This window comes from Guyanagaster necrorhizus, assembly GCF_019112545.1.
Source record: "Guyanagaster necrorhizus MCA 3950 unplaced genomic scaffold BT62scaffold_1, whole genome shotgun sequence".
NCBI classification, from domain to species: domain Eukaryota; kingdom Fungi; phylum Basidiomycota; class Agaricomycetes; order Agaricales; family Physalacriaceae; genus Guyanagaster; species Guyanagaster necrorhizus.
This window is the reverse complement of record NW_025064880.1, coordinates 2768490-2783991: the sequence shown is the minus strand read 5'-3', so window position 1 is coordinate 2783991 and position 15502 is coordinate 2768490. Positions and strand designations below refer to the sequence as shown.

The following is a 15502-nucleotide window of genomic DNA, read 5'->3' as shown; positions in this document are numbered from 1 at the left end:
CAAGAAGCATCGGCAAGTAAAGATGTGAGCCAGAGTTCCGTTTTGAATGGAGTCCAGATAGAAAGATACCCGTGTGGCTGTGCTAGAGCACACATACCTCGAGAACTTTCTTATCCGGCATCTTTAAGAGGCTTGTTCCGGAACACCAATGTTGACCCTCATCTCCTTGTTATCATGAAATTGTCAGATGAGGGTTCGAATTCCGGTATGATATCCAACCGAAGTTTGAATCACAACTAATTTGGTGTTCTAATGCAAGTAGAGACAGTGCGTTTTCTCCCGTCTATGAGTTCTACATCAATTCATGCCGTATTCTTGAATTCCAAACTGCCCAAGTCCGATGACCTCACTTCCCCGATGATTAAAGTCTGACGTACACATAGGAAAGCCCGTGTATTGCGAACGGTACAAACAAAACGGTATACGAAGTTGTAAGAAGAATACATGGTGTAGGAAATATGCTGGTTCGCGAGGTCACCCTCAGAAGAGGCAGAGAGACCAAGCCCAGTTCGAAATTCAGAAAATAAACATGAAAACGATGTCATAAAAAAGTCGAACACTGAGCGCACCGACTTCTTCGATGATACAACCTGTGTAGAGCTGTTTGATGTACTGGAAGAGAATAACTGTACGAGGCGGAAAATGGATCAAACACCAGCAACGTTAGGGTTGCAATAGCCATCGCCCCAGTTAGTAGTGGTGTATCATTCACTGGGGAAAATATCGATCAGCGTTGGAAGAGAAATGCCCGCCGACGAGTTTTAGTTTCATCAACCAAGGCCCGGGTGGCTGGTGATGTGGTCATTGTAAAAAGGGTCTTGACAACCTGGTTGAATGGTACCATCAGAAAGGATAATCAACTGAAGTCAGCATGTATTGAATGGGTAATAAGAGTATATGACAGGGTGTCATTCGCAGCGAAGAGAAAAGCAAGAAAGATTTGTATAGAACAGCATTTATACTGACCTGTATCCTGTAAGGGAGGACCTTGACATAAGAACAGAAGCATGCATAGATATAGATTACTTAGAAAATGTTAGCCCTTAGTGTTGATAATGAGTCACCCTGTGTGGAATGAAGGGCAGATGATCTAAGGAATGACTGATGTAAGGCCCAAGTTCATGGAGGTCTTTGATGATACAAAGAGTACCAGCCTGCAGACAGGAAATTCACAGGACATCAAGGTGAAAGAAACAATCCCCATACCTACCATTTCCAACCAGCCACTGTTAACCTAAATCAACACATGCATTTCTTGAAAGGTTTCATTTATTTGGTGGTTATAGCATGAAGCTGAGAGTCAAAACCTGAACAGAGTGTGTTAACTTGGATGCTGAAAGAACAAGAAAACACTATTGGTACTGTGGACCTGTAATATGGAGTGTGTGCAGAACAGAGATCCAGGTGGTGGCTGGCACTGGTGAGAGATCTGCCCTAAACCATGGCTGTGGTATTGATGTGTCACATCTATTCAAAGTCCCTGGTTTGACTGTATCTTTATAGCCAACTGTTTCATGATACAAAAAGCTCAGTATATTGAAGAGAATACAATATCCATGACTTCAACCACAGCTAAGAAGAGATAGAAGTGATTCTCACAAGTGTAAAAGTTACTACAAGCACAGGTGCAGACAGAGGCTGAAAAATTTAGCACAAGAACTGGCTTAAAACTGAGAAAAGAGTTGGAAGAAGAGGCTGTGCTACTTAAATAGTGGAAGAACAAAAGAGAGTTCTCAGTGCTTGCTGAGAATATCAATCAGATGCTAATACTCCTCCTCACTGAGGACTACTTCTTCATTGAAAACTCATGAAACTTCAAAGACAGATGAATGCTGTTGGCTTCAATGCTTTTGTAAAGCAGTCAGCAATATTGTTCTTTGGATTGATGTAAGACAGAGCAACTTCTTTGTTTTCAACTCATTCTCAAATAAAATAGTACTTCATATCAATATGTTTTACTCTGACATACAAGGATGGATCCTCTGAGAGATTGATAGCACTATTATCATTGCATAATAAAGGAGTTGAGTTCTTTTGTTTAAAAATGAGTTCTGATAATAGTGTCCTGATCCAAGTAGCCTCATTTGTACATTCACATGTTGTGATATATTCTGCCTCACAATGAAATAGCAATTGTTTGTTGTGTTTTAGCATTCCATAAGATTAGACCTGAACCTAAAATAAATAATATCTTCCTATACTTCAATGAGTGTCAAGACAGTTTGCCTAATTGGAGTCTGTAAAGCCAAGCAGTTTCAAGTCTAAGAAGCCTCTGAGATGAAGTTTGAGTTCTCTTATGTCTTTGAGGTGGCACACTACTCTCACTACAGCATTTCAATGCACAGATGAGTAGCTGTCAGAGAAGCAAAATAATTATTAGACAGCATAGAATATGTCTGAATGAGTTTCAATGACCAAGTAGATCAGCAATCAGACTAGTGAGTGATAGATAGAGGAGTTTCTGTAGCTCATCTTGATCTTCATATGAAAGACTGATAGGATCATATCAGTGGAGTTTTAGTCCTCCATCTATTAGAGTGAATATAGAGTGAGCATTTTTATACCCAAATTGAGATACAATTCTATTAAAAAGAGTGAACTGGGATAAGGACACAGTTCACTTCATGCAATCTCTAGAGATTTCTATTCTAACACAAACCTTTATCTCACTCAGATTTGATATTATCTATTTTTAGTGCATTTATATCTTGAATCTTTCATTCTTTTTCTTTGAGCTGATAATAGAGAGAAAGTCATCAATGTGAACAGCTGCTAGAACAGTATCTATTGATATTTATCTGTCAATATTTTACAGTAGTATATACAGTATTCAGCACTGAGATGAGTAAAACCTCATAAAACTATAGCATTGTTCATGGTCTTGTTTCATATATGTCTGCTTTGCTTTATGTTGTATAATCTATATTGAAGCTTTCACACTCAATTTTCCTTTTCAGATTCTTAGCTGTTCTATATATTAAGTCTCATTCTCCAGAAGTAGACTATAAAGAAATGCAGTTTTGACATCAATCAGTTGAACATTCCAGTTGAGAGGAGTAGTGAATATTAGGGGCTTTTTGAATCAGGTTTACTTGCATGATTGGTCTCTTCTATTTATAATGCATCTTAGACAGCCTTGAATGAGCTATAGCCACTCATAAAGTCCTTTTTAGCTTTAAAGACTTTGAGATTGATAAGCATGTAAATTGCATGATCATTAGTTTTCCAGTTCACATAAGCATGAGATTCCAGAGACTCATCAGAACAAGGTAGGTAGTGTAACAAGTGGCTATTGATTTTTCCAAATATTGTTGAGAATGTTGTCATTCCATTCTTGCCTGCTATTGATCTCCTTGTTGAGGTTAGCAACAGTGAATAAGTGAATAAAAGCTAGTAAACATATATTTATTTTCATGCATCTATCTGTGTTCTAATATCAGCCTGGTAAGATCAAAACATCTGACATAGAAATAAAAGCCTATATTAGTATTTCAAAAACTAATACAATAGTCCTGAGTGAGTGAACTCTTGTCAGTGTGCATGCAAAATTAAAACAAAGAAACAACAACAGAAAGAGAAGCAAGATGAAATGATAAATGAAGCAAAAGAAATAGTCAGATTTTTGGAAACAAAACATAACTATATTTCAAAATTTTCTTTAGCAGACTTGAACAACTGACCTCATCATAAATCACACCAATGACTAAGTATACTAGTGATGCACTCTACCAACTGAGCTAAAAGAAAAGTGGTAATATAAAAGTGTATAAAGTTAATGACTGGTATTTTATTAGACACACCAACAAAAAACAGCAAAATTTTAGTGTCTCTACTACTTGCTCAAAGATTAAGATGTGGTTAGATACAATGAGAGCCAGAAAACTGCTCTCAGTCTGATTTCAGCATATAAACAGCTATAATAGTCTTTGATAGTAAGTGGTAAGGGTAGTGGTGATTTAATGAGTTTGAGTGAGTTGCAAGAAGTTAGAGCATAAGATAATGGATATATAAGTATGCCAGTTGTAGTTGCACTCATAAGGTGGAGTGTTCTCATATATAAGTAGTCTAAGCTTTTGAGAACCAATGTCTGAGAGTCAGAATAATGGATTCTGAGAGACCAAGAGATTTATAGAATGTTGCTCCTTCAGCTCTAGCTGAATGACCACTAAAGTCTCTAATTAGTATTGTAAAGCATTTTTTGTTAAACTAATTCTAAGATGAAATGTCACTATTTTCTCAGAGGAGTGGAGCTTGTAGACTATAGAAGCAATCATGATATCTGATATATTGCAATAAGAGTTGGACAGGATCTGTCAGCTTCTGTCATGTGAATAAGATATCAGTGCTATAGTAGAAAGAATCAGATTTATGATGTAGAAGATGATACTGAGCATCATTTTTTCAAAAAATCAAGAAGGAGCATTTAACTATATTGCAGAAGTCTTGAAGTTATTTTTTGTTTTTCTATATGAGCTCATCTAACCAGTGGCATCCATAGAAACAGCAGGAAAGAATAGTGGTAAAGAGAAGATTATCACAAGATTCTGAAATGCTAACAAAGAGAGAGAAGGTGATTAAATAGTGTACTTGAAGAGGTAATTTTTGAGAGATGGGATCATCTCTCATCTTTTGTGAGCCATGAATGATTCTTTGCACTATGAGATATCTTTTATTTTTGTTGAAGTCAGGATAAAGATCTTTTATAAAGTGACAGGCTCCTATCAGATATTTTGGGCAAGATGTGATGAACTAGAATGTATATGCAGTATATCTACTGAGCATAAGTGCTGTAGGTTTGAGTGGTGGAGAGTGGATGATGCAAAATTGAATATAATTGCATACTTCAGTAGCATATCCTTTTGCTGCTCTGAGCTCAATTGCATGAGCTTGAAGAAAATAGATGCATTTGTCAAGGAGAGAGAGAGAGAAAGCTGGATGAGTAATGCAAAGAGCATGCTCACCCAGCACAGCTAAAAGATTTTTTTCTATTACATCAGCAATAGATCTCTTGGAGGAATAGAGATGCAGATGTAGTCAGTGGAAAATTTGTGATGATATTCATTGAGAAGAAGTCATAATAGTATATCAGCCCTAATATTGTTTTTTTCATCAATATGTTGGATCTGAACATTGATTTCTGATATGAGTATGAGACCTGCTGCTACAAGCAAGGGTCTGTTATATAAAGATTCAGATATAAACAGAGAATTGAATGTGATAATAGAGTCAAGACTATCAGTAAAGAGTAGGAGATATTGAAGGGGTTTGAGTAAATATACTGTGTGATGGATTGCTGAAAGAATGGCAACAAGTTGAAGAAAGAAGATGTTGATTATTGTTTTGAAAGAAGGTGATCAAAGCTGGTAGATGAACTCATTTCCAGCAAAGACAAATGATAATGCATTTTTTAAACTAGCATCAGTTTAGATTATTATGTCAGCATCTGAATCAGTCCATGCAGTTGAGTTGATGAAGTGAATGCCAACTAAATTTAGAAAGATAGATGAAAATATGACAAGTCTTTTTTGACAGTAGCATTGATAAAGATCTTTGTAAAAAGATGAGTCTTTTCAGCTATTTTTTTGTATAGTGAGAAAAGAGTAGAATAGCCTTATGGCAGGCAGAATGTTTAAAACCCAATTTAAGTATTCACCTAAATGCTGCTATTTCTGTAGGTTTAGTGCTCTATCAGATGTTGAAAAAAAGGATTTGAGTTTGGCTTTTGCATCAGTGATAGATTGTTGCATGAGAGAGATGCTCTCTTGGTTTGCATTGATCTAGAATCCAATAATTTTGAGGGATTAGCTGTGCATCTGTTTTAGATCATTAAAAGGACAGGAAATGTATTCTCAAAATATCAGAAGCTGTACTTGCTATGCTGAGTGCAGATCATCTCAATAAAAGATCAAATGATTGCTGAAATCCCAGCCAAAAGTTATCCATATAGATATAGAGATTAATGATATTCAGATGGTGGATTCTGATCTAGCACAACAAAGCCAAAAGCAAACACTAAATTTGAGGTGAAGTGAGGCTTCTAAAAACCAGCTGTCTAACAATATGATATCTGTTGTCAATGATTACCACTTGATGGATCTGCCATAAAGAATGTGTAGGTAGATTTAGAAAAACCTTTGCAACATCACTTTTTAGAGAATAAAATCAGTATTGGAGTGTTGCTTTCTGGCATTATATAGACTTTACTAAATGGATGGATATCATTGTATTTGACTTTTATATCACTAGCTGAGGTTCCTGCATTTAAACCAGAGAAGATATGATCCATTTTGATGCAGGGTTTTTCTTCCTGCTAAACCATGAACATAGGAGAAACCTTTATTCCTAGTAAGAGTATAAATCCTTCTGGCAGGAATAGTGACCAGTGCTCTGCAGCAATCTCTCAATCATGAAATGCTCAGATATTGTTGATGTCTCTAGGGTCTAAAGCATAATTCTCTATTTTGTCACTGAGCAAGTCTTCTCATTTGCTCAGATCAAGAGACCAAACTCATCATAGAGACTGTGAATAATTAAAGAAACAAGAGGTGCATTTGGATGAAATCAAAGAATATTGTCTAAACAGTTGATATTGAAAGATGTGTCAACCACTATAAAGTCTTTTAGAGTATGTAACATGGCCTGCACATGTGAATCATTAAGTAGATATAATAGTGGAGAGAGTAGAGAGTTGGCAAATTCAATAGATTGAGCAGCAGAAGATGTAGATGCAGAAGGTGAAGATAGATCTGACCAGATATAGTCCTATTTGAAATGTGAGCCAGCATTCTGATCTTTGCTCTTGTGTTTTTGAGGCCTTAAGGATTTAGACTCTGCTGCTGCTACCTTTACTGTTATCTGTTCTAAATCTGATTCTTCATTTGGCTTGGAGAAGATTGGCATATTTGATAATATCTTAAGCCCAGTGTCTCACACTACACTTATTGCAGGTGCTATGCCTATAGTGATTGGTGTATGGATCTTGGCAGATATTCAGATTCCAATTTTTTGCAAGATACTATCACCCTTTTGGCAGCAGAGAATAATGTGAATGACAGCCACTTCATGTCTGAAGAAAGAATGGATAAGGAGTGAAGAATCTGAGAAAGAATAAGAATCTGAAATTGCTCTAAACATCTATATGGAAAGGACACTTGGCATAGTGTAACCAGACTTTCTCATCAATATAGACTACAATAGGGCATGGCTGCAATGGAGTTTTGAGATTCATTAGTAGTTGGTCTTTGGTGAAGGAATTGAAGTTTTGAATGTAGAGATGCTCAAACTGTCTCTTCAACTGCATAAGCTTTAGCATCCTAGTGCTATTCTCAGCTCATCCTTTTGACACTCCTCAATTCCATTCTGAAACAGATCTGGAGAAGTGACCTCTCTGTCATCTGCAGCTCCAGTGTCTTCAATATTAGAAGATATATCACTTGTTATCCTTGGATCAGCTTATTTGATTCATTCCAGCAGAAGTTTGGTATAGTCTCTTGCAGCCTCAGATGAGAGACTAAAGTCTGTCTGCAAAGTCAAGAACATTAACAGTATCTTTAACACAATCTTCAACAAGGTTTTCACATTGTTTTTGCCAATGTGATGATACTCTCAACATTGGTGGACAGACTCAAGATCATGTAGATTTGAGGGATGAAGGACATTGACAAAAAAGCTCACTAGAGACTTGTATATTAAGAATGTAGTAATACTAGATGAAAATTGGTTAGATATCATAAAGCTGGAAACTGTATGGATGAGCTTTTATAAGATGGGAATGTTACGATTTTACCTTTTTTCCTTTCGTTTCTCCTTTATTTATGCTTAGTCATAGCATGGGATCGCGGGAAGGGCTTAGTAAGCACAACTAGGCCGCCTAGAAACAACAACACTCGACGATGCACGGTTACCCTATTATGTACAACAACGATGCTCAAGGACAACGAGCACCATGGACACAAGTCGACACAATAAGTAGTCATATTATTAGCATCATCTGTATAGTATTTAAGACCGACAGCTCTTGCTGGTAACCCCAGCTTCGAGCTAAAGTTTATTCACACCATTCTACCTCGAGTCTACTACTGACCTTGAGTCACACTGTTCGGATATACATATAAGTGAACTCAGGTGATTCCTCAAAGTGCGAAGGAACATCTGTTTATCACGTGTATCAGTCCACATGACGCTTGGGCCTAACAATTAGCTCGAAGCTTCCTCGTTCCCTTTCTCAAGCCCAATTGTGCTGAGAAACCGAATGCCTCCAGTAACAACCGCAGACCTGAATCACGATTTCTTCGAGCTGATAGCTTCTATCATCGGAACACTGCTCGGTCTCTTAGCCATCATCACCCTTTGCCACGGAAGACAATCAGTAGCAGCCTGGATAGTCAGGCACTATCAAGCATTCCAGCATATTCAACAAATACTACGAAACGTAACCCCCGACCTCCCCTTCCATGACATCCCCCCCTCCGCCAGAACGTCCTTCTTCCCGCAAGGGGGACCCGTACCAGAAGCCGGGAATAGCGACCCGGATCAGAGGAGCCTTCATGAGGAAGAAGGACCCGAACACCCCCGACGACACATCGGAGACCACCACCCTGCTCTCACAGGGTTCTGGAACCCATGGACGACGAACGTCGCTCAGGAGCCCGCCGAGGTCTCCAACTACGTCACTCCGGCCAGCTCCCCCGAGCATTCTGCCTTCCCAATTCCCTCAGGGATTGGAAACCGTGCTCGGGACTCCCTTGATGCCGCTCGGATGGCTGTGGGACCCCACGAAGGTCCCCACACCCCCCAGAACCCCCCCGAGACCCCCACTGAGCCCAACTCCGACCCCAGCCCATCCGTCAGCAGGCTGGGGGTCGACGATCCGCGAGGAAGAACAATCCACCCCGACTACGACAACACGGACATTGCCATCTCGGCAGCAGGGGATCCCTATCGGCACCTCCATGTCGGGAGTGAGCCCGAAAACGAGACCGCTAGCGAAAGGGGAAGAGCTGCAACAAGACGAATCATACACCGGGTATTCCCAGACTGGGACCTTGCCGTTCCCTTCGACTACGATGAAGCCGTATGGCAGCAGCAGCAGAATCAGAACCGGGAGGAAGAAATCAGGCGAACCCAGGAGGAGCTCGCTGACTATGTCCGAGAGGAGGCCCGAGAGCAGTACGAGGCCGCAGAGTATGACAGACAGGGAAGAGAGCAAAGAAGAAGGGAGGAGGTCGAAAGGATGGGGTCAGCCTCCCCTAGGGAGTATGAGCTCCGAACCAATGCCGGATCTCCCTTCAGAGAGCCCGACTCAGACGATGACCCATGGACGGGACCTGCCAGCATCGTCAGCTGGGACGAGGCGATCAGGCGAGGAAATGCTGAGAGACCCTGACCTGTCAGCCTCGAATACCCCGCCCGCACCGATACCATCTCCTCCGACGCCGATTCCGTCCTCGGAGCCTACGGGCTCCGAGTACCCGACAATGCCCACGTCCCCGACAGGGCTCTCCAGCGATTCCTGGACAGCAGGGTCGCTCGACAGTTCCTTAACCCCGAGTTCCAACGACTCTTCAGCGTCTATAGCCGAGAACTGGAGGAGACAAGAGCGCGTGGCGGGACGCGCTACAGCCGGCTCAGGAGCCCTCCCATCGCTCGAACCAGTGATCGAGGGGACGATGGGCCAAGCACCCAAGTCAACGGAAGGGTCCCCGATGACCCTTCGACCAGCCGCGCCATCCATCTTCGACCAGCCCGTCAGTTCCCTCCTCGAGGAAGAGGACAGCGGGGACGAGGGCGATGAGGAGGACGACGAGGACAGTGATGATCCATACCGACGACGACTGGAATGAGCAGGAGAAGATACAGATGAAGAAGCACTGCGAGAGGAGCTTGAAAGAGCCAGAAGCAGGGAGTATCAAGAATTGTACGAGCAGGGAAGGAATTATTTATGGCGGGACGTGCGCTGGCAAGCGACGCCCTTAGGACTTGAATACAGGTATACGGAAGGAACTGAAAAAGAAAAAGTTTTACAGTATGCCGCGATGGAGTATGCATGGAAAGAGTATGGGCGGCGGCATCCAGAAGACCCGCTCGCGCCGATACCCCCATATCGACCAACTGACAAGCCGAAGGTACTGGCACCAATGCCGCATACTCCCCCCATCCCACCAAAGCGAGCAATCTACACCGCCCCCTCTACTCGGAGTCGGGCCGAAGATAGCCCGTCGATCCGAAGCATGGCATCGCGACTCATCTGAAGCAGAAATCGACCGGCATGGCAGGCCGTCCAAACCCAGAACCCCTGGACCCGCAGTGGAAGTCGGCTCCTTGGTGGACAACCCCCCCCGGACCAAGCAGAATCAAGCAGGAAGGATCCCGTTCGGGACGACCCCGAGGCAGTCCGCCTCGGATTCACAATACGAGACAGAGTAATTGTCCGGGTTGTCGAACCAAAAGGTAGCCCAGTCGCCGATGACAACTCCTTACACTCTTTCCCCGGACCACCCACAGAATGGAAGCAACCACCATTCGACGGCTGGCCCAACCCCATGGGTGCCCTCCCACAGAATGCCAACGTCTTACAATGTCACCCTGACCTCCTCCGGAAGCCCTGCCCCTTCAAGGGAGCTTCTGACGATATTGATCGATTCCTTGTCGACTGCGAACAGTACTTCGAAGTCTATATCGGGTACATCAGCACCGATATGAACAAAGTCGCATTCGCCACTTCTTATCTGGAGGACAAGGCCAAAACGTGGTGGATCTTGATCTCCCCAAACTTTCGATCCACCACTAGGGAGCACTACCGTTATCCCTCGTGGCCGGTGTTCAAACGAATGCTAAACGACAAGTTCATTGACCCTGCTGTCCAAGAGGTACACAAACAAAAGATCAAAGAATATAAGATGGAGGACAAGGCTGCGACTGACTACTTTGACGAGCTCGAGAGGCTTGCCAAACTCGCAGGTATTAGAGAAGATACCGCCAACGACGGAAGGATGGTTGAAGCGCTCAAACGAGGAGTCCCCTCTTCGTACCTCATGATGATCTCGGCTATGGGCGTCAAGATGCTGATGCCCGTAGGATATGACGAGTGGAAAGAACAAATCATCGAGATGTACAAAGAGCGACAAAGGCAGAAAGCGGAGGCAACGACGCTGCAGGAGTACTCCAAGAAGCCGACCCCGCCAACCCCGAACAAGTCGGGGCAAACTGCCGGAAAACCTCCAGGCTCCACGACGACCACCCCATCATACAGCACCCAGAAGACCGGAACCGGTACAACCTACACCGGGACCGGGAAACCCATGGACATCGATCGGTTGAAGAAGGAGGGGAAGTGTTTTAATTGCGGATTAAAGGGGCACATGGCCAAAGACTGCCCGAAGAAGAAGCGAACCCGCAAAGACATCAGGGCGCAGATCGCCGAACTGCAGAAAGAAGACAAGGAATTGGGGAAGGAGACAAAGATCGAGGAAGTAAAAGACAAGGCCGACCAGTGAGCGACTCCACTGGATCGGCCAAAGGACTACATGGTGTGCAGGCTCCCATCGTTGGACACGCTTATGATACTTCTGTAGCTACGGCAGTAAATACGCATTCGAATATACCACGATTACACACACAACCCAAAGAGTTGAAACAAAAAACTCAAATGCCCACGGGCCGAACCGGGACAGAGGGTCCCACCACGTGGCTCAAACCATTCGATACCGAGTGGACATGGAGGGCCATCAAGGATGCCAAGGACGAAGCAGTGGCAAAGGCCGTACTTCGCAATTGGATCCATCGAACAAGGGCCGAAGAGGTAGTAGACGAGCTGATAGAAGGAATCAGAAGGACAGAACGCAATCGCACCCTCGAATGGCTAGACAAACTCCGGGGACCAAAAAAATACATCTTACGAACTAAGACCCCCGGACGAGACCTAACCACAAAGGGGCAGATCGAGGTGTTAACCTCCCGAGCCATGCATCAGGTAACTGCCCTGATCGACAGCGGCTGCACAGGGAGCTCCATTAACCGAGCCTTTGTCAACAAACATCACCTCCCCACTAGGGCAACGGCGGCCCCAATACCAGTATACAACGCCGATGGAACAAAAAATCAGGCAGGCTCCATCACCGAATTCGTCGAGCTCAGATTAACCATCGGAGATCACTCCGAACGGATCGATCTGGCGGTAACAGATCTCGGAACAAAGGAACTCTTCCTCGGCCATGACTGGCTGATCTGTCACAACCCGCTAATCAACTGGAAGACCGGACGGATTACCTTCACCAGGTGCCGATGTAGGAAGGTCCCATTCGAATTACCGGATGAAGATCCCGAGGATTGGTGGGATGAAGAGATGGAGGATGGGGAAACCATACTCGTGGTGGACCTCCAGAAGGAAATTCACATACGGGCCATTCATCATGCAAATGACCTGGCCGCTAAAGCGAACCAAGGAAAGGATGAAAAGACGTTCGAAGAGATGGTACCTGAATGGGTACAGGACTATAGGGACCTTTTTGAGAAAGAAAGCTTCAACGAATTGCCTGCTCCCAAGCCCTGGGATCATGCAATCGAATTGGTCCCTAATGCCAACGCCAACCTAGACTGCAAAACCTCCCCGCTCAGTCACTACGAGCAACAGGAACTTGACAAGTTCCTAGACGAAAACCTATCCAGCGGGAGGATCCGCCCCTCCAAATCCCCCATGGCTTCCCCTTTCTTTTTTGTCAAAAAGAAGGATGGGAAGCTCCGACCAGTCCAAGATTATCGAAAGCTCAATGAGATGACCATCAAGAACCGGTATCCGCTACCTCTTATCTCAGAGTTAATGGACAAACTCCGGGGTGCCAGATACTATACAAAGCTCGACGTGCGATGGGGATACAACAACGTCCGGATTAAGGAGGGGGATGAATGGAAGGCTGCCTTCCGCACCAATCGGGGACTGTTTGAACCAACGGTCATGTTCTTTGGGCTCACGAACTCCCCGGCTACCTTCCAGTGGATGATGAACGACATCTTTAAAGATCTCATTGCCACCGGGAAGGTAACGATTTACCTCGACGACATTTTAATCATGTCTAAAACAAGGGAAGAGCATCGGAACCTAGTGCGGAAGGTGTTGTCCCTAATGAGGAAGCACAAACTGTTCCTCAAAGCGGAGAAATGCGAGTTCGAGGTACTCGAAACAGAGTATCTTGGAGTAATTATCAGCGAGGGGAGCATATGGATGGACCCAATAAAAGTGGCGGGGGTCACTGAGTGGCCGAAACCTGGCAAGAAAAAGGAATTACAGTCATTCCTCGGATTCACGAACTTCTATCGACGATTCATTCGTGACTATAGCAAGATCGTTCATCCAATGACGCAGCTAACAGGCAACGCCCCCTGGCAATGGAGGCTCTCTCAGCAGGCCGCCTTTGAAGATCTCAAACGGCGACTAGTGGAAGATGTCGTATTGGCCATTCCAACACAGGAAGGGACATTCAGGGTGGAAGCCGACTTGAGCGAAGAGGCAATAGGAGCTGTTCTCTCACAGGAGCAAAGTGGGAAATGGCGGCCTGTCGCCTTCCTCTCAAAAGCCTTGACCATCACGGAGCGGAACTACGAGATCTATGACAAGGAATTACTCGCCATTATGTTGGCCCTGGAAGAATGGCGGCATTATCTTATCGGAGCTGAGAAAGTATTCGAGGTCTGGACAGACCACCAGAACTTACGATACTTTCGACAACCGCAGAAACTTAACCGATGACAAGCTCGCTGGGTAACAGAACTCAGTCAATACCAATACACTCTGCACCACAAGGCAGGAACGGCAAACAAAAAAGCCGATTTACTCAGCCGACGGTCAGATCACGATCAGGGAGGAACCGACAACGAAGGAGTGACATTGTTAAGGCCGGAGCATTTCCGAGCCATGATAATGCCAACAGAGGAAGAAATACACGAACGTATCAAGAGTGCGACGCGAGACAGTCGCAAGTGGGATCAACGAGTGGCCCCCTCACTCAATCATGAACGGGGAATGACAAAAGAAGGAGGCTTAATTCGCTATGACGGGCGCATTTACATCCCCCGAGATCAACCACTACGCGGTGAAATTATCGCCACCTGCCATGACCACATAACGGCTGGACACCCAGGTATTGCAAAAACAAAAGAACTCGTCTTACGAGAATACTGGTGGCCAAAGATGGGGAATGATATAGCAAGTTACGTCAAAGCCTGCGAAATCTGTCAACGAGGGAAATCCTCTACACAGGCCCGGGCAGCACCGCTACACCCTAACGAGGTACCTTCGGCCCCATGGACGCATATCTCGGTCGACATGATCACCGGACTTCCTGAGTGTAATGGGTACAATGCCATCCTCGTCATAGTAGACCGGTTCTCCAAAGCAATCATCCCAATCCCATGCTCCACAGAGTTAAACTCTGAAGGGTGGGCCAAAATCCTGTGGGATGAAGTATATGCCAAATACGGGATGCCCCAGGTCATAATCTCGGACAGAGGCTCTCAATTCGTTTCAAAATTCATTACCGACCTGTACTGCATCCTAAACATCAAACAGAACGCGTCGACCGCCTACCACCCCCAAACAGACGGGCAAACGGAACGCGCAAACCAAGAAGTCGAAAAGTATTTACGACTCTTCATCAACTATCGGCAAGACGATTGGACGGAGTGGCTCGCACTTGCCGCCTTCCAACATAACAATCGCATCCACTCGGCAACGGGAAAAACCCTATTTTTCGTAAACCACGGGCGTCACCCACATATCACACAGACGAGTCGTCTTCGGACAACTACATCTGCATCATCTGACTTTGCAGCCGACATGGAACGAATCCATAACGAAACAAAGATAGCGCTAGAACGAGCCGTGGCAACAATGAAAAAGTCCTACGACAAACATCATCAGTCAAGTCATGTTTACCAGCCAAACGACAAAGTATGGCTGGATACCACGAATCTCCATTTACCACGACCAAAGAAAAAACTTGACGACAAACGTACCGGCCCATTCACGATCATAAAATCCATCGGACAAAGCGCATATAAACTACGACTTCCACCCCAGTGGAAGATCCACGATGTCTTCAACGAAGCACTACTACACCCCTACATCGCGCCAGCATTCCCTAATCAACAAACGCCGCCTCCACCGCCACCAGACTTGATCGATGACGAGGAACACTTCGAAATCGACCAAGTCTTAAACCATAAACTACGACGGGTCAAAGCAAAAGGTGGAGGCATGACTACAACAGTTGACTACCTAGTCAGCTGGAAAGGGTACGGGCCCGAATCAAACCAGTGGGTGAACGAAAAGTACATGAATGCAGACACCGCCATACACGACTATGAATTATCCCTTAATTAAGCCATCGGGACGATGGTCTTAACGAGGGGGTAATGTTACGATTTTACCTTTTTTCCTTTCGTTTCTCCTTTATTTATGCTTAGTCATAGCATGGGATCACGGGAAGGGCTTAGTAAGCACAACTAG

The 15502-nt window shown here is 44.4% G+C and overlaps 1 protein-coding gene and 1 non-coding gene across 2 annotated transcripts; both read right to left on the bottom strand.

Moving 5' to 3' along the window:
* Nucleotides 1-3652: 3652 nt before the first annotated feature.
* BT62DRAFT_t10 lies at nt 3653-3747 on the bottom strand. The gene has a single exon. It is a non-coding gene; the product is annotated as a tRNA-Thr (tRNA).
* A 717-nt stretch (nt 3748-4464) lies between these two features.
* Nucleotides 4465-4740, bottom strand: BT62DRAFT_880789 (uncharacterized protein; the record flags this gene model as incomplete). The annotated part of the gene is made up of 1 exon (XM_043182642.1): nt 4465-4740. A coding segment is annotated over one exon (276 nt), but the record flags the coding sequence as incomplete, so codon positions are not given.
* Between the last annotated feature and the right edge of the window lie 10762 nt (nt 4741-15502).